A 20,315-nucleotide genomic window follows, 5' to 3' on the forward strand; every position below is an offset into this window, starting at 1 on the left:
TTATTATAATTTTAATTTATGTCTCAGGGGCTCTCCACTGACGATCAGGGCTGTAGACATCATCTCTTGGTGCTGATCCACCATCTGAACGGATACGGACTGAGAAACAGTATAAGAAAGAAACAGACAAATATTAGCGTAGATGCCATTCTACTTACGATGTAACGAGTACATCGTGTGTTATGGGGAGTGTTCCCGGTTCCGGTTGATCTAATTAATGCAGCCTAACAATCCTTTAACGGATTTGAATAATAGAAGCGTATTAGTGTGTTATGTGTAAGCCAGGCTAAAGAGATGGGTCTTTAATCTAGATTTAAACTGACAGAGTGTGTCTGCCTCCCGAACAGTGTTAGGTAGATTGTTCCAGAGTTTGGGTGCTAAATAGGAAAAGGATCTGCCGCCCGCAGTTGATTTTGATATTCTAGGTATTATCAAACGGCCAGAGTTTTGAGAACGCAGTGGACGTGGAGGACTATAGTGTGATAAGAGCTCACTCAAGTACTGAGGAGCTAAGCTGTTCAGGGCTTTATAAGTAATTAAAAAGATTTTAAAATCTATCCGATGTTTGATAGGGAGCCAGTGCAGTGTTGACAGAACCGGGCTAATATGGTCATACTTCCTGGTTCTAGTAAGGACTCTAGCTGCTGCATTTTGGACCAACTGTAGTTTGTTGACCAAGCGTGCAGGTGGTTACCCAATAAAGCATTACAATAGTCTAACCTTGAGGTTATAAATGCATGAATTAGTATTTCTGCATTTGACGTTGAGAGCATAGGTCACAATTTAGATATGTTTTTGAGATGGAAAAACGCAGTTTTACAGATGCTAGAAACATGGCTTTCAAATGAAAAATCAAACAGCACACATAGGTTCCTAACTGATGAAAAGGAAATGACAGAGCAGCGTTAGATAGTTAGATAGTGTTCTAGGTTATTACATGTGAGGTTTTTAGGTCCGATAATTAACACCTCTGTTTTTTTAGAATTTAGCAGTAAGAAATTACTCGTCATCCAGTTTTTTATATCGACTATGCATTCCGTTAGTTTCTCAATTTGGTGTGTTTCACCGGACCGCGAAGAAATATAGAGCTGAGTATCATCAGCATAACAGTGAAAGCTAACGCCATGTCTCCTGATAATATCTCCCAAGGGTAACATGTAAAGCGTGAAAAGTAACGGCCCTAGTACTGAGCCTTGAGGTCTCCAAAGAAGTGTGTTTTGATTGCAAGGGAAAGATAAGCTTGTTCAGCTTCCCAAACAACCCAGCGTTACGTGAACAGTGAATGCGGTTTGTTTTTCGGGGGCATCAACGGAGTTTCACAAGTGTTATTTGTTCCTGTCATTTATGATGATTCATATTATGATTCATTTGTGATGAATGTTTTATAAACAAGGCCCAGTTCGACACAGGAATTGCACATCATTTGATACTGAAATGTAGAGCAGTTCCAGCTATAAAAGATCTCGGTCATGATTCAGAACTGCAGATGGTAAGTAAAACTGCATCAAATGTCTGTGTTTTGTTGGAAATTGGCGCTTAAGTGCTTATGACTTTTTAGCTCCACCCACAGCATGCCTCCAGGAGCCCGGAGAGAATCGTAAAGTTGTATCTTTGTTTTATAAATATGATAAAACTAAAGACTCTTTAAGGATATGAAGATTAACATGAGATTGGGTGAAACTGTGTTATGTCCTTTTAAATGCAGTGTAAAAAGTTAATTTGACATAAATACTAATGCCAGTGAGTTCATTTTTTGACCTTTTTAGTCTGTCCATCCTGCTGGTACTCCACCCCTCTCGCTCGCATCCCATCAAACAGAATACGGGTCACCATGCAGCGCACTTCTGTTCTCAGATTGGGTCTGGACAGCGCAGGCCGGAGGTAAGCACTAGCTGTGCTCCATCGTTTACCTGTGTGAGAAAAAGAGAGAAGGTGACTTAATTTGATCATTACAGATTCAACCAAAGAATTACACTATCGCTAGTGCTCATACAAAATATTACACTTTTACAGACATGAATGATTCCTCAGATCATAAGAGGCAAGATGTGTGCTGTTACTTGACTAAGTGACCAGACTTTTATTCAGATGCTAAAATGAGTCAGAAAACCCCATAGACTTGCATTACAATGAACTGCCTTAATTCACGGTAGGGCTGGGTGATAAGGCAAAAAGATTATCACTACATTTTTTATTTTTTTTTCAAACCACATGGAACTGACATTTATCACACTATTCATTTACCATTAATGGGGAAGGAAGTTCTTTCCACAAGTTTGTTAGACCTTGAGAACGAATGCAAACATAACTTTGTTCAAAATTAAAATCCATTTCATTTTTTCTTGATTCTGTGTTTTATCATTTAATACCAATTTATCATCACAAATGGCGTTGATTAAATTTAATTTAATCAATATAATTTAACCAATTTAGATCAAATGAAAATATAACAATTTAAAACAAAACTAAAAAAACCTTGTATGATAGTCCCTTAATAACAACATTGTTATTATTACTTTTAGATTCGAGATAGTAATTAACAGTAAAACAATAGTAATATGTTTCTGTTATTATTTATAGTTTTGCACTGGCTACCAATAGCTGCTCGCATAAAATTCAAGGCGTTGATGTTTGCTTACAAAACCACCACTGGCTCTGCACCCCTTTACCTAAATTCATTACTTCAGACTTATGTGGCTCTAGAAGCTTGCATTCTGCAAGTGAACGTCGCTTTATTGTTCATCCCAAAGAGGCACAAAATCACTTTCACTGACTTATACTTGAAAACTGTTCCCTCCTGGTGGAATGACCTGCCCAACTCAATCCCAGCTGAGTCCTTAGCCATCTTCAAGAATTGGCTACAAACACATCTCTTCCATCTTTATTTACATTTAGTCATTTAGCAGATGCTTTTATCCAAAGCAACTTACAAATGAAGACAATGGAAGCAATCAAAATCAACAAAAGAGCAATGATACGCAAGTGCTATAACGTCTCAGTTAGCTTAACACAGTACACGTAAGGGTTTTTTAAATTATATAATAAATAAAAAGAAAACAGATAGAATAGAAAAAGAACAGAGCAAGCTAGTGCTAGAGGCCTTTTTTGCTTTTGTTAATTGTATAATAAATAAAAAGAAAAGAAATAGATAGAAAACAAGAGAGGCTAGTTGTTTTTTTGTTTTTTTTTAAGAATAGAATTAGAATAGTGAGTGCTAGAGTTAAGCCCTATTTGGACGGGACTAGTCTTCTAGTTTTTCATGTACCAATTCGGACAGGACTAACATCTCAGTGTTTACTACGGAGGTGGGAGGGTCTGTTTTGGACATATGGGCGTTTCAGAGATCACGTGCTCTGTGTGCCTGCATTGCGTATAGTCATTCAGATTGATTACCGTTAGTAGCTATAAATCACACAAATACCATGGTGAAGCTAAATGGCTAATATAGCAAAACCACGTTAATGTGTGGTTACTTTACTCTTACTTTAGTTATTTATTTGCAGTAAACCCGTGTTTAATTTTCATAAAGGTACATATGTAATTAAAACATTATATAATTGAGTGCAGAAATGAATGTGAATAAATTTTACCTGACGCTGATATTACAATAGCCAGTTTTAACAGTTTTACGTGATCTGGCTCTTGATTTTATTATTGTTATTTTTATTTTATTTATTTTCTTTGCCGGGAGGCAAATATATCAAATATGCGCGTGGTAAGAGCGTCTACGGTAATTCACATTGGCCAAAACACACAAGGAAACGCGTTGTGAAAAAAAATAAATAAATAAAAAAAATTAAAAAAAAAAAAAATCACAGACATCGCATTCGGATGGGATTAGTTTTCTCAGAGGATCACTGAGTTTGCTGAAAAACAGTAGGTAATTTGCTCTGGAATTATTACAGAGGTTGTGTGAGAAAAACACAGACGTGGCAGATTCGGACGGGATTAAAATCACCAAGTACGTCTGTGAAACACAAATTTCTCTAACAACCCCCTGGAAAACTAGTCCCGTCCAAATAGGGCTTTAGACGGTCGAATAAAGATGGAAGAGATGTGTTTTTAGCCAATTCTTGAAGATGGCTATGGATTGAGCTGCTGGGATTGAGTTGGGCAGGTCATTCCACCAGGAGGGAACATTTAATATAAGAGTCTGTGAAAGTGATTTTGTGCCTCTTTGGGATGAACAATAAAGCGATGTTCACTTGCAGAATACAGGCTTCAAGAGGCACATAAGTCTGAAGTAATGAATTTAGGTAAAGGGGTGCAGAGCCAGAGGTGGTTTTGTAGGCAAACCACCTGGGGAAGACGTGGTTAGAGATATCTCTAATGGTTAGAGAGTCGGACTTGTTGTAATGTGGTAACCCAAAGGTTGCGGGTTCGAGTCTCAGGTCCGGCAGGGATTGTAGGTGGGAGTGAATGTCCAGTGCTCTCTCCACCCTCAATACCATGACTAAGGTGCCCTTGAGCAAGGCAACCCCCAACTGCTCCCCTGGCGCCGCAGCATAAACGGCTGCCCAATGCTCTGGGTGTGTGTTTATGGTGTGCGTGTGTGTGTGTGCGCGTGTGCGTGTGTGTGTTCACTGCTGTGTGTGTGCATTAAGGATGGGTTAAATGCAGAGCACTAATTCTGAGTATGGGTTACCATACTTGGCCACATGTCACTGTCACTTTCACTTTCAAACATCAATGCATAAAATAGCTGAATTTTATGCAAGCAGCTATTGGTAGTCAGTGCAAATTTATAAACAGAGGTGTGACATGCATTCTTTTTGGCTCATTAAAAATTAATCTTGCTGCTGTGTTCTGGATTTATTGTAAAGGTTTGTTAGAACTGGCTGGAAGACCTGCCAAGAGAGCATTGCAATAGTCCAGCCTGGACAGAACAAGAGCTTGAACAAGGAGTTGTGAAGCATTTTCCGAAAGAAAGGCCCTGATCTTCTTGATGTTGAATAAAGCAAATCTGCAGGACCGGGTAGTTTTAGCTATGTGGTCTGAGAAAGTCAGCTGATCAACAATCATAACTCCAAGGCGTTTGAAGGAGTTATGGTTGATGTTCCTAAGTGGATGGTGAAATTGTGATGAAACGATGGGTTTGCTGGAACCACAAGCAGTTCTGTCTTGGCAAGGCTGAGTTGAAGGTGATGGTCCTTCATCCAGCAAGAAATGTCTGTTAGACAAGCTGAGATGCGAGCAGCTATCGTTGGATCATCAGGATGGAATGAGATGTAGAGTTGAGTGTCATGAGCATAGCAGTGATATGAAAAGCCATGTTTCTGAATGACAGAACCTAGTTATGCCATGTAGACAGAGAAGAGAAGTGGTCCAAGAATTAAGCCCTGAGGCACTCCAGTAGTTAGAGGTTGCGACTTGGACACCTCACCTCTCCAAGATACCTCAAACCACAGGAGTGCGGTTCCTGAGACGCCCTTTGCCAATAGGGTTGACAGGAGGATCTGGTGGTTAACCGTGTCAAAATCAGCAGACAGATCCAGCAAGATAAGTAATGAAGACTTGGAATCTGCTCTTGCCAGTTTTAGGGCTTCAACAACTGAGAGCAAGGCAGTCTCGGTTGAATGTCCACTTCTGAAGCCAGACTGGTTGCTGTCCAGGAGGTTGTTCTGTGTGAGAAAGGCAGAGACTTGGTTGAACACAGCTCTTTCAAGTGTTTTTGCAATGAAAGGAAGAAGGTAAACCAGTCAGTAGGTCAGTTTCTTAAGTAGTGGGGTTGTACGAGCCTGTCTAAATGCTGAGGGAAAAACACCAGTGTGAAGGGATGTGTTAATGATGTGAGTGAGTGCAGGTACGACTGCAGGAGAAATGGCTTGAAGGAGATGAGATGGAATAGGATCAAGTAGTAGGATGATTAGAAAGGATGAGTTGGAGACTTCTGCCTGAAGAGAAGAATGTGAACGACTGTATGTTCGCTGGTAAGATGTTCTTGACAGACTGTGGTGTGGAAAATTGTGCACTGATGGTTTTGATTTTATTAATGAAAAACGTGCCAAACATCGTCAACTGTTAGAGTTAATGAAGGAGGGGGAGGAGGAGAACAAAGTTAATTTTATTATGATAGTATGTCATTTTAGCAGTGGAGACATTAGCAGAATTATTATTTTTATAGAAACAATATTTGACCCTCAACTCTATCAATCTCTTTTCTAATTCTATTCTTAAAAAAACTTGCCCCTTTTAGCACTCTATTCATTTACTAACTACTTGTTTTCTTAAAAAAGAAAAACAAAAAACTAGCTTCTCTATTCTTTTTGTATTATATCTATTATTATATATATTTGTTTTTTTTTAAATTTATTATACAATTGACAAAAAGCAAAAAAAAAAAAAAAAAAAAAGCCTCTAACACTAGCTTGATTATTATTTTTCTATTCTCCCTTTTTGTTTTTCATTTATTATACAATAAAAAAGAAAAACCTTGCTAAGTGTACTGCGTTAGGCTAACAGACTTGTTATAGCACTTGCGTATCATTGCTCTTTTGTTGATTTTGATTGCTTCCATTGTCCTCATTTGTAAGTCGCTTTGGATAAAAACGTCTGCTAAATGACTAAATGTAAATGTAATGTATAATTTCTTCAAGTTAGACAGGACTTTTATTTTGCCATTTTGATGAACCGCACCATTCATTGATACTAGGGATGGGTATCGTTTATATTTTATCAATACTGATACTGATACTGATACTGATACCGATACCGATACCGATTCTGCTTATTGAGACCGGTACTTATCAATACTCTTATCAATACTATTTGGTGCAAAAAGATATGATGTGAAAAGTTATTTTAATACTGCTGAACTATAGCAACTGTATTAAAGTTCTTCAGTCAAGAGTAGTGAGTTATTTTTCTCTTTGTGTTTTATTTTATTAACATTAAATGAATAGTTCACCCAAAAATGAAAATCGTGTCATCATTGTACTCACTCTCAAGTTGTTTTAAACCTGAATGCACTTCTTTCTTCTGTTGAACATAAAAGTTATTTTGAAGAATGTGGGAAACCAAACAGCTGCTGGTTGCCAGTGACTTCAAATTCAATGGTTTGGTTACATTCTTCAAAATATCTTCTTTTGTGTTCAGCACAAGAAAGAAATTAATACAGGATTGGGAAAACATGTGGATGAGTAAATAATGACAGAAATTAAATTTTAGGGTGAAAAAATTAAATCCCTTTAATGACAATCGGCAGAATGTTTACTTTCTCTTTAAGACCTGCACACGTCTAATATACAGGCACGCATACATTTTCTCTCAGCTGTTTACTTTCATTTTAGACATAACCAACTGAGTCTATATATAAAGCTTGTGTGTTTTGACAATATTAGCGCAAAAGATAACTTTAGTTCAGTAACCAGGCGCTGTTTCACAGGCTTTTTTGTGTGCGCGCTTCAGGTGTATGGGCTCAGAAAAAGCACACGTCAGAACAGCACGTGAATAAAATTTTAACCGGCAAGGCTTTAAAGCACATGCAAATAATGTACTTTTGTGATTGCGAATAAGTGTCCCGTGAGAGTAACTCTACCGCTGAGTTAACACTGATGTGAATGCATGTGGCGTTGTACATTATATTGAGACGGAGGCGCTAGAACTGTTGATAGAATGTGTATGTACCGGTCCAAAAAAATACCAGTTCTCGGTACCCATCCCTAATTTATTCATCCCTAGCCTTTATTTCTGCTGTTAGATTAATCCATATCAAGCAAAAATGTCCAAATCTTATCATCATCGTCATTAATTTTACCGTGACCTCAATATGATATTGTTTATCGCCCAGCCCTAATTTAATTTCCTAATGTTCACCTCTGTGGATAGTCATATCCATCCAGCCCACTCCTTCCTGCTGGAATCCGTTCATGTCATCCGTGAAGGGGTATCCGGCCTGCTGGCCCGCTTCAATGAACGCATGATGCAGAGGGTGACTGGTCTTTCCTCGCGTCACATGCAGCGGGCCGTCGCCCCCTCGGTATCGGTCCGCTCCCAGCTCATGCATCTGGGCCTTGCGGAAGTACGGAAGACAGTGATCGTAGTCCCAGCCCTCGGCCCCCTCGCTCTGCCAGCGGTTGTAGTCCTCGGCATGTCCCCGAATGTACACCATGGCATTGAGCGACGATGAGCCGCCCCAGACGCGGCCACGAGGCCAGTACATCACCCTGTCGTCCATGTGTGTCTGAGGCAGCGTGTGGTAAAACCAGTTGTACTTGTCGTCGCAGAGGTTATAGGTCAGAGCGGCCGGCATGTGAATCTTCCAGGACAGACGTGTGCTTCCCAGCTGCTTGTCTTTGGGTCCTGCCTCCAGAAGGAGCACCGAATCGGAGGCGTTCTCTGACAGACGGTTGGCCAGCACACAGCCTGCGGATCCTGCCCCCACTATCACATAGCTGTAGGATGCTGTGGTCTTATTTACTGCGGTACTGCTGTGCCTGTGTTGCTGCAGCAGTGAGCATGAGTTTGGCAAGCGTTGCACACTGATGTACCTGCGAAGGCTTGACGTGAGCCTCACAGATGATGAGAAGTACAGCATACTGATGGAGATCTCAGCTTTCAAAGTGCTGCACTGATGGTCATCGGGGGCCTTGAGAAAACAAACACAGAGAACACTGGATTAAACACTCAGTACATTCAGTTCATAATGCTTGATGCTTTTCTTTCAGGATTAGAATTTATGGAAAAGTATACATGTTAAATAGATTACATGTGCAAAGTGCAATTTCTAGCAACGAAATACAGTCTAGAAATTAAGAAACTAGTAAATCTTTAACATTACTATTATCCTGATTTTAGTATAATAGTAAACGTGACCTCTTCGCCTCCTGAGGCCTGTTGCACAAAGCCGGTTTCAGTTTTTACTCAGGTAAGTTTGCGTTTAGTTTGAGCAAACTCTGAGTTTTCTCTGAGGTCATGAAGGTGGGTTGGTTTTGAGGGGTTTCATCACCATGGTAACTTACGCTACACAGCTACTCTGTTCCGGAGCAGGTTTAAGTATTTGATCCCCTATCAATCAGCAAGATTTCTGGCTCCCAGGTGTCTTTTATACAGGTAAGGAGCTGAGATTAGGAGCACTCTCTTGAAGGGAGTAATCTCAGTGTGTTACCTGTATAAAAGACACCTGTCCACAGAAGCAATCAATCAATCAGATTCCAAACTCTCCACCATAGCCAAGACCAAAGAGCTGTCCAAGGATGTCAGGGACAAGATTTTAGACCTACACAGGGCTGGAATGGGCTACAAGACCATCGCCAAGCAGCTTGGTAAGAAGGTGACAACAGTTGGTGTGATTATTCACAAATGGAAGAAACACAAAATAACTGTCAATCTCCCTCGGTCTGGGGCTCCATGCAAGATCTCACCTCGTGTAGTTTCAATGATCATGAGAACGCTGAGGAATCAGCCCAGAACTACACGGAGAATCTTGTCAATGATCGCAAGGCAGCTGGGACCATAGTCACCAAGAAAACAATTGGTAACACACTAAGCCATGAAGGACTGAAATCCTGCAGTATCCACAAGGACCCTCTGCTCAAGAAAGCACATGTACAGCCCGTCTGAAGTTTGCCAATGATTCAGAGGAGAACTGGGTGAAAGTGTTGTGGTCAGATGAGACCAAAATCAAGCTCTTTGGCATCAACTCAACTCGCCGTGTTTGGAGGAGGAGGAATGCTGCCTATGGCCCCAAGAACACCATCCCCACCGTCAAACATGGAGGTGGAAACATTATGCTTTGGGGGTGTTTTTCTGCTAAGGGGACAGAGGACAACTGCGCCGCATCAAAGGGACGATGGACGGGGCCATGTACTGTCAGGGCCAGGGCACTGAAGCCAGCCACGGCATTGAAAATGGGTCGTGGATGGGTATGCCTAGCCAGTCTCCAGACCATAATCCCATAGAAAATTTGTGGAGGGAGCTGAAGGTTCGAGTTGCCAAACGTCAGCCTCGAAACCTTAATGACTTGGAGAGGATCTGCAAAGAGGAGTGGGACAAAATCCCTCCTGAGATGTGTGCAAACCTGGTGACCAACTACATGAAACATCTGACCTCTGTGATTGCCAACAATGGTTTTTGCCACTAAGTACTAAGTGATGTTTTGCGGGTCAAATACTTATTTGACTCATTAAAATGCAAATCAATTTATAACTTTTTTGAAATGCGTTTTTCTGGATTATTTTGTTGTTGTTCTGTTTCTCACTGTTCAAATAAACCTACCATTAAAATTATAGACTGATCGTTTCTTTGTCAGTGGGCAAACGTACAAAATCAGCAGGGGATCAAATAATTTTTTTCCCCACTGTTGATAAGCTTAAAAGTGCCTCTATTATGGATTTTTGAAAATAAGCTTTCATACAGTGTGTAACAGCTCTAAGTGAAAGAAAACATCCTGCAAAGTTTGAAATCTGAAAGTGCATAAAGTTATTGTATCTCAAAAGAAAGTCGACTCTGAATCATTGAAACAAGTTGTTTTAAAAACGAATCCCTAGCCGTTTCATGTTGACGTCAAACATTAAACATTAGCATATTGCCCGCCCACTTGTTGGTCTTTTGGCGTTGGTCTGAATGAAAATGCAAATAAATTTTTTTGCCACTAGGTGTCACTTTTGCAGGGTAAAATCAGCGGTTTCCCTGGTAACGCTGTACACAAAGCAGCACTGTGCTCACAAAGGCATTTACAGGCATGATGAAATGAAAATGAGACCAATTGGACCAATCACTGCAGATTAGAGGCATGCAAAGGAGGGGTTTGGAAAAATTAATCATTGAGCGAATCGTTTGGGAGTCGTTGAGCAAGTAAGGTAAAAATAAATGCATATTATAAGACAATGAAAGTGTTATTGGGGTCTCCCAAAACCAAAATATGAACCTTTCATTACCCATAATAGGAAATGACTAAACTTATATGTTCTCCTTTTGAGCTCTGTGTGACACTATATAAATAATTAAATTCAGTTGATTCCTTTGAATAGTCAAATATTTTCTTTCTGCTGCCTTTTCAAACTTTTGCTGCATCAACAATGTTTATTCCTGCCCTGTAAATGCCTTTAAATAAGTAATGGTGAAATGCTTGTGCTGCTATATGTATGTAGTATATACAGTACGTATGACTTCATGGAGCTCACGAAATGAAGTTTCAAACGTAGGTTCGGAAGGAGCCTAATCATTCAGTTCTGCCAATCATCATTACGAGCCTATATAAGCAGCTCTCATTGCACCTTCTCAGCGTCAATTCTTCCAGCATCCCTCCACCTCCCCATCTCCTCCTCCATTTCTGTTATTCTCCCTCTAGGCAGTACCGCAATGGGGGATTTGAACTCGGAGCTCAGGCCGAGCCTCGGGTTCGAGCCTCCATTAAGGACAGCAAGCCAAGTTCGTTTACCATTAACCATCAGGACTGGATGGGCAGGCGAACTCATGAACAGAATATTTTGCCAAGTCACAGTGAATAACAGAGGAATAATCCAGAACAGACTATATTGCCTCTGTACTCTTTGGTGTTGTTTGATAAACACCACAGCGATTACAAAAATCTGCCAATCGGATCAAACATTTGTGTTTGTATGAACAGGAACTAAAATGGATGTTTTATTGTAACATGATTATATGTAATAATAATACTATATGTAATAACTGTTTACATACCTTGGCTTTTCTCACATTTTAAATCCACAATTCATGTACAAAGCAAAGTCACAAAACAAACTCTGTGTGAAGTCAGTGAGAAATTTTTGTTTTTTTATATTTAAAGGAGTTTAAATGTTATACTGTCACACCAAAGACTACCAACTGCTAAACCCTCCTGCGGCTAAGCAAACAGGAATTAAACAGAAAAACTATAACAAACTATTGCAGTCAATTTTTCCTTATAACCATTTGCTCCAAAAGCTACTATTGGTATCAATTCATTGTTAAACCCATATTACAGCTGACCTCTATTTTTCATTATTTGTATCACACTGCTTGTCTGAGTTTTAAACACACTGTCAGTCTGAGATTTTTCAGTGACTCTTTCTGCAGGTTACACTGTTACACCAGATGGTGGCGACTCTCTTTATAACGTCCCTGAATCATTCATTCAAACGATTCCTTCAAAAACATTCAGGAACACAACAAGTGCCTTATGAGCAGGTGATTGATTGATTCATTCAACTGATTCATTCAAATGCAGTAATTCATTCAGGAACAAAACAAGTGACTGGGTGCCTCTCAAACGTAAGGATGCCTAGTAAGGATCCTTCCTAGTCTGGTCCTTAAGCGTCTTCAAGGCTACACTGTAAAAAATGACCGTGATTTTAACGGTAAAAAACTGTGAAAAAGCTATGCTAAAAACCTGTTAAATGGTTAACCGTTAGTTCCCCTAATATATACGGTGAAAAACTTTAATAGACATTTCAGACAATTTTACGGTGAAATGCCGCTTTTGGAAGTGAAAAAGAATGTAAAATGTACAGGGAAAAAACGTAAATTGACATTCCCAGAATTCCCTGCATTGCATTTCAAATTTTGTTTGAATTTGATCTTTTTTCTTTGAAATAACTAGGTTTCTTAGTTTTTTTTCTTATCAGTTATGTTTATTAGGGTTGTATGTTACATCTAATGTTGTTAAATTAATGTTTATTGCATATTTCAGTTTAATGAGTCTCACCATGATGGTGTTTAGTGTTTGTGTGAATGACACTGTGCACCTTCTATATATGTTATTATTTAAAATCTGCTTGTGATGGGCTTTGGTTCATCATGAGACTCCCTCATCACCACCTGCATTTGGTGGTTATCAGTGTAATACAAAGGTACAAAACAGATTTCAGTACTTCAATAGGTTGGTGTATTAACATTATATCAGTTAATGAAATTACGGTATTTAACTGTAAATTTAAGTTAAAACCGTAAAACCTAAAATGTTGCTACCATACATTTTACGGTAGAATTCCGGCAACCACAGCTGCCATTTTTTTTACCATAAAATTTACAGTGTAGAGTCCTGCTCAGCATTCCAGTGTCTTTATGAGTGAGTCAATGAGTCATTCACTCAAACGATTCATTTAACACAGATTCACTCAAGAATGAAGTTCTTGATTCAAATCAGAATATTTTCCTTGATTCTGATTTGACTTTGTTTGGAATTATTTTCAATGGCAGAGCAAAAATGTATAAAGTAACCCAGCAGGCACAAAACAGGCACACAATGTCATAAGACGCTGATATTTGGTTAAATTTCGGGTTGCGATGTCGGGTGACTAAAATACAATGTAAATTTAACGTCTAATGTCAATGTTAAATTAATATCCAATACCGACGTCAGCTGATGTTGAGATTTTGTTGTTTTTAGGTTGTGCAACCAAAATCCAACGTTAAGTCAACGTCAAATTGACGTCAAACCGATTTTCATTTTCAACCAAAATGCAACGTCTGTCCGACGTCATGTCAATATTGGGTCTTAAGTGGCAGTGACTCAATATTAGCTTCTTGTTCATTGAACTGTTGTATAAAATTTATATAGCACTTACAATTGTGTTGTTGTTCTGAATGTCAGCACAGCTGAATTACCTACAACCCAATTACTGAATGATTGTTTGTGAAATAACATTTTAATGGCAACATGTAGTGTCATAAATATTTGTTTTAATTAAAAACATTATAATTTAATATATAAATATTTAATTTGTAGTAACCATTTTATAAAAGCAATAATGCACTTGAGCCTGTGCTGTATTGTGAATTTGCACATCATACTTAACACCTTTTAGACAATTCAAAATAGAACACAGCCTCTTGCACCTTCATCGAGTATAATATAATATATTGTATAATGATTTGTAAAATTAAGAGCACATCGTTTAATTTAGGCAGGGAATTGAAGAACTGAAGGAAGAACTGAAGACAACAATAACAATACAATATATGATGAGTGGTTAATGATTTATTTCTAATGATTTTATCTGAACGGGAGAAATGTGACTGTGTTCTGGTGCGTGTCTAACAGGGTTGAGCAGCAGTCAAACAAGCCTAGAATGTGACATGATTGGATCACAGTTTGATCACAAGGATCCTTATAGGATCAAATAAGACTGTGGCGGATAAACTAAAATTCATATTCAACTCCTATTGTATATTGTGTAATGTTTATCAGAAAACTACATGGACTATTTTGCAATGAGGTCTTATTAAACAATAAGAAAAACACAGAGGAAGCTGTGGGAATTTTGTCGGACTTTTGTTGTTTGCAATCCAGCAAGGTTTTGATGTTCTACAAAGGCCTATAACCTACTCGGACTTGTAACAAATACAGCTTTTGTTCTATGTTGGATCCCATGAGAAAATTATAATCAGTCCTTCAGAATTCCTGGGATTGTTTGACTTCATAAGATCTGTCTGATTAATGATTCCCAACAACACACACACGTCCAGGCCCTTCCCTTGTATGTTATTTATTTCTAAATATTCTGCCATTTGTCGATGGATTTGAGCTGTTTAGTGCTTGTTTCTTTTCTTTTTTTATCGCACATAACAGTGAAACATTCCACGAGTGCGTTTCCAGCGGTCGGAAACTAACGTTACTGTCTGGTTAGGCGTTGTTTTGCAACTTTTCCTTTCAAAACAACAGCTTTGAGTTGACAGTACCGCGAAAGCCGCACAACCACAACAGCTCTTGCTGTTTTGTATAACGGGAAGTTAGAAGTGACCACAGACTGAAAAACAGCTTACCGTGAAGTGCTCTTCATGCAGTGCGCACAGCTGAACTGTAGAGGTGTGAAAGGACTCTGCGTGAAACCCCTCCCACTCCACGGTCTACTGAGCGCTGTAAACTAGCGCTGTGGGCGGGGCCTGTGCTAGCACCTCCCATTCGGTCAGCTGGGGCCTCAGTGTAGCTCCTCCCACACTGGACTGTCCTGAATGCATCCATATATTTTACAACTTCAACAAGACAGCTGGACATACGATCGTTTTACTCATTGTTGTCCAAGACTTATATACTTTCTTAAATTTGACAATTCGTTAGGCCTATAGAAATGCCATTTATAAAGCTAAAGTTAAGAATGCAATTTATTTATTTATTGTTCCTACTTGTGGGAGGCTACAGTCAAGTCAAGTCAAGTCACCTTTATTTATATAGCGCTTTTACAATACAGATTGTGTCAAAGCACTTAACAGTATCAAATTGGAGGATAGAGTGTCAGTAATGTATAATGATGAGATTAAACACTCAATTTTCAATTTTCAGTTAAAAGGCATTTCATTACTGAATTCAGAGATGTCATTGTCTAGCTCAGTTTAGTTTAAATAGTATCTGTGCAATCAAATCGACGATAATCGCTAGAAATTAAGTGTAAGTGAAACTGTGTAAAATGCGTGAACGTTTATATTCTAGCTATGAAATTAGTCATTCAAATTGACAAATCGACACAGTGACTGTTAAAAGCTATGAAACAACTTATTGAATGTAAATTTACTGTAGAACTTCGGAAATCTTTGTTTGTTTGTTTAAAATAAAACAAATCAATAAATAAAACATGAATAGAAACTAAATTTGTGATATTATAAAATCTCACAAATGTGTTCCAAATGACTAGAATAATAATAATAATAATAATAATAATAATAATAATAAACTACAGCCACACAACATCACAACATTGTGCATATACGCATCGGGTTCAAAACAAACCAGAACAAAACAAACAAAAAAACAAAAACAAAACCTGAATCTAGATAAAACACAAACAGGGAATCCTTTCAGTTTGATTTATTTATTTGTTTGGTTCATTGTTGGTTTTCTGCAAACATCTAAAATAAAACAACAATCATATCAACATATCAAACAGGGTAAACATACTTGTTAAGCTCACCAAAATCTACATTGAGACATTTTTAGTGCACAAGATATTGGTTTTAGTACAAAAGGTTATGTTAAAATAAAATATTAAGCTCTCACACAAAAATATTTAATTTTATTTTAAATGACAAAAGCATTTCAATTAAGATATACATCATTAAATGCAAAAATTTTGGCTGTGCTTATTTTTGTGTTCTTTAAGCACACCCCTGTTCCCATTAAGCTCACATCATGTTTTTGTTAAAAATTCTTGCTTATTTTAAACAACCTTTTTAAAGAATAATTGAAAAATATATATTTTTGAAGGTACAAAGTCAATCACAAAAAAAAAAAAACAACACTAAAATTAAGCAACAAGGTATTCAATTTGATTAGTTATATATTCAGAAGTGTCATTTAAGCACATATCAACATCTATACTAGTCCACGTTCAGCTAAGTAACACATATTCAAAAATCAAATAAAACAAACCAATAAAACATTTCATTTACAGGGATGAACACAGAAACTAGCCTCATTATGAAACCTCTTATTAAATGGATGTCAACTTATCTATAGTCTCTTAAGGCTGGAATACACTACACGATTTTTGCCCCGATTTTCCACAGATTTACAGTCTGGAGAAGTTGATGCTATAGTTGCCAAAGATCAGAGCCAGTCTGCAGATTTGAGTGGACAGAATCCATAGAAAATCGATTAACTTAACTCAAAGTGACAACCATCGGTTTATATGTAAAGTCTGTTTACGAAGTATTTACACGTTCAATAAATTAACACGTTCAATAATATTACATTCAATAAATTGAATGTAATATTTATTAAAATGACAAGATTTTGCAAAATAAATAATCTAGGCCATGTATTAAGTTCATACATATTTTTTTATGAACAACTATTATTAACAATATCTTGGTGATTCTTAGACTATAGGCACTTTTATGTTCTTTGGTCATACTTTTAAAAATACATATAATTTTGGACAAATTCCTCTTTCTTTGTCAAACTAACAATAAAACCACCTTAAAAACTTTTTACTACCTTTCTATATGATTTTTTCATACTTTTCAACCTCCTTATAGTTATCAAAATCACTGTTTTCTCCTTGTCGCACACCTAGACTTTTAAACTTCAGTGAAAATACAGTTTAAAAATATGACTTGTCTGGTAACTATTAATGTACCTGAATTAAGCACTAGTAAAATAATTAAAATACATTATAGTATTTAATGTGAGACCACTATCAATATTACTTTTTATACACAATATAGCTGTCGCACAGTATTGGTGTCATTTCCAGCACAACACTGTACTGTCTCTTTAAAAGGTTTGTGTGAAAGATTGTTTCGGTGGTTTCTATGGAAATGTTCAGTGACATCAGAGCACATGATGGACATGGAGGGAATTTAAGGTAAATATTGCTTGATCAGTTAATATATTTATTCTACGTCATTTCCAAACATGCTGTACCTTCAAGGGTGTTTTTAAAAAGCTAAAAATTTTAAGTTAAATAAGAGTATTTTGCATACATGAAATGCTAAGTATTAATTCAAAGCTAATCAGTGAAGCTATCTTCCATTTTTTCACAAAAAACTACAGAAATGTCATTTCCACCACACTGCCTCTGTGCTGGAAATGACATTCATGGTTACAAAGTACAATTGATATGTTTAATGACTTTGTGAATTGAGTTTAATGAGTGTGATGAGTTTAAGGCTTTTTCTAATAAATATCTCTACTGTTTCTCTACATTCACGTTAATTCATTGTCATTTCCACCACCACATATATTTTAAAAAAATATTTAAAAAGTTATCATCACACATTAAAAATGTATCCACAATTTATGAGATCATGCTCTACTTAATATAAAAATTAAAGTTATTTATTTTCTAATAAGCTCTTACCCAAACCAATATTACATTTCAGAGTGTGACAGGTGTACAGTTCAGCATTTGGTAAAACTAGTTACAAAAATTATCTTAGACAGATGTGGTGAAAATGACATTTGTTCATTGGAGGTCGGAAAAATGTAAAATGTTAATTTCTCTTGTAATCTAATTTTGTCCTCTTCCAGACCTTAAAACTAGACAAATTATTTAAACTTAAGAGACTGTTATGTGACTTTTTTTTTTTTTTTCACTCTCTATACCACAGATTTCAACTACTGCACAGAGACCTGCCATCCCTGCCATTTTCTGATGACTCTGCTGTGGTTGGATGTATTACTGGCGACGATGAGAGTGAGTATAGGGCTGTGGTGGATAACTTTGTCACTTGGAGCGAGAGTAACCACCTACAACTCAATGTGACAAAGACAAAGGAACTAGAGGTGGATCTGAGGAGGTTGCGGGCTCCAGTGACCCCTACCAGTATCAAAGGGGTCAGTGTGGAGGAGTACAAGTACTTAGGGGTGTACCTGGACCACAAACTGAACTGGTGCAAGAACGTCGACACTGTTTTCAGGAAGGGCCAGAGTCGCCTCTATTTTCTGAGGCAACTGAGGTCCTTCAACATCTGTAGGACGATGCCGAGGATGTTCTATGAGTCTGTGGTGCCAGTGCCATCATGTATGCTGCTGTCTGTTGGGGCAGCAGTTTAAGGGTGAGGGACATTAACAGACTAAACAGAATCATTAAGAAGGCAGGACATGTTGTGGGAGAGGAACTGGACTCTCTGACAGAGGTGTCTGAGAGGAGGATGTTGTCCAAAATAAAGACTATATGGGACTTTTCCCTCTCACCCGCTCTACAATGTGCTGACCAGCTACAAGAGCTCATTCAGTAACAGATTTCTACTCCCACGCTGCACTACTGAGAGACACATTCCTGTCTGTTGCAATTAAACTATTGAACTCTGAACTGTAACAGTTACACAAACATCGTACATGGGTAATACGTATTTGTTTTTGTATGGTCTTTTGTATACCATGCCCTTTACTATGTAAAGGTGTATACAGTGGTAAATATGTTTCTTTTGGAGGAATTTAGGGATGGTGTAGTTTTAGATATTTACTTAGATAAATTTTAATATATTTTTATATGCTATCTTTCTCTTTTTGGTTGGGAATCGTGTATGGTGTAACAAAAAGGAATTTCCCATTGGGGATAAATAAAGGAATTCTGATTCTGATTTTGAACAAGTTTTTTTTTATTCAACTTCACAAGGCTAAAAGTGCCCCTAGTTGGAGAAACGGCAATCTAAGAAATTATACTTTTTCTTATTGATGTCACACTGAAGCTGTGTGATTTTCATAGTAGTGTACCCTTTAAAGGTGCCATAGAATGCATTGATACAATATTTTAAATTGTTCTCTGATGTCTACATAGAAGGTATGTGGCTTAGGTAAGGGCAAAACTTGTCCAGAAACAGTTTTACATGTCCATTTACAACCCTAGGATTTGTCCCTAGAATGAAATGGTCTGTTATTACCTTATTTGGAAGTGCGGTTCATTTCAGTAGCTCACACAGCAAACAGATCTCTACTGTCCATGAACGATGGAGAGATTAGGAATCCAACCTTATATGTTTGAGTCTGTATCAGACGAAGATACAGATTTTAAGAGATTTTGCAAGAAAGTTTAGCGTCCGTCCGGTGGTATGAACATGATTGCTAAGATGCTGGTGGAGTGAAGGAGGCTTGAGAGAGAGTTGTGAGTGAGGGCGCGGACGCAGCCTCTGTGTTGCCAGATCCAGCTGTTATAAGCATTTTTTTGGACTTGTCTTTTCACTCTTTTTGACACTTTAGAAAGTTAATAAAGTAGGAGGTTGCAGTTTATAGTCAGTGATATCTTTATCTTATCTTAATTGCAAAAGAGTTTAAATAATTTCGGTTTATTTTTATTTATTTATGATTTGGCTGTGCAGGTCCGGCTGGTTTAGATTAGAGCATGGGCTGTATCCGAAATCGCCCCCTATACCCTCAAATAGGGCACTATTTGAGTGGACAGCCATTTTTAGTGGTGTTCAAAACCATAGTGGACGTTCTCGAGTGCACTCATTCAATCCCACAATGCACCGAAAAAAACGAGTGTACAACGGCTAGAGATAACCCATAATGCACTGTGAGTGAGAGTCACGCGCCGAATAAATTCCCGCGTCTCGCCAGAAGAGAGCGCCCGCAGAATCATCCATTCATTTTAAAAGCGCTCGTCCACGCCGTAATACAACACAGGTACACAAATTCATTGTAAATTGATTATTAAAATTGTTTAACTATGGTTTATACATAATTTCCATGACAGAGTTCAAGATAAATCCTTTAATCTTACTACTGGAGCTGCCCGTTTCAAATTATTATTAAAAAGCAAGTAAAGTGGCAGTTCTTCCGGTGCACTCGGTGTCCGAATTCACTCACTCGTTTTCATTCACTCCTTCAAGTGAACTGTATGAGTGGACTAATGTAGGGAATAGTGAATGAGGGGGAGCGATTTCAGATACAGCCATGGGCTGTTATACTTTATGCAAATGTTGGGGGCGTAAAC

General features: G+C 37.9%; 1 protein-coding gene across 1 annotated transcript in view; it reads right to left on the reverse strand.

Annotated features, from left to right (window-relative positions):
- chdh (choline dehydrogenase) overlaps positions 1-14,803 on the reverse strand; it is a 26,830-nt gene extending 12,027 nt beyond the window's left edge. Inside the window, exons 1-3 of the mRNA XM_058785659.1 lie at positions 14,707-14,803; positions 7,816-8,587; positions 1,759-1,910 (exon numbers count right to left, since the gene is read on the reverse strand). Of these exons, the coding sequence (XP_058641642.1) occupies positions 1,759-1,910; positions 7,816-8,536 (873 nt within the window). The 5' untranslated portion in view covers positions 8,537-8,587; positions 14,707-14,803. The remainder of the gene's footprint in view (positions 1-1,758; positions 1,911-7,815; positions 8,588-14,706) is intronic.
- Between the last annotated feature and the right edge of the window lie 5,512 nt (positions 14,804-20,315).

This window comes from Onychostoma macrolepis, chromosome 08, assembly GCF_012432095.1.
Source record: "Onychostoma macrolepis isolate SWU-2019 chromosome 08, ASM1243209v1, whole genome shotgun sequence".
In the NCBI taxonomy this organism is placed as follows: Eukaryota; Metazoa; Chordata; class Actinopteri; order Cypriniformes; family Cyprinidae; genus Onychostoma; species Onychostoma macrolepis.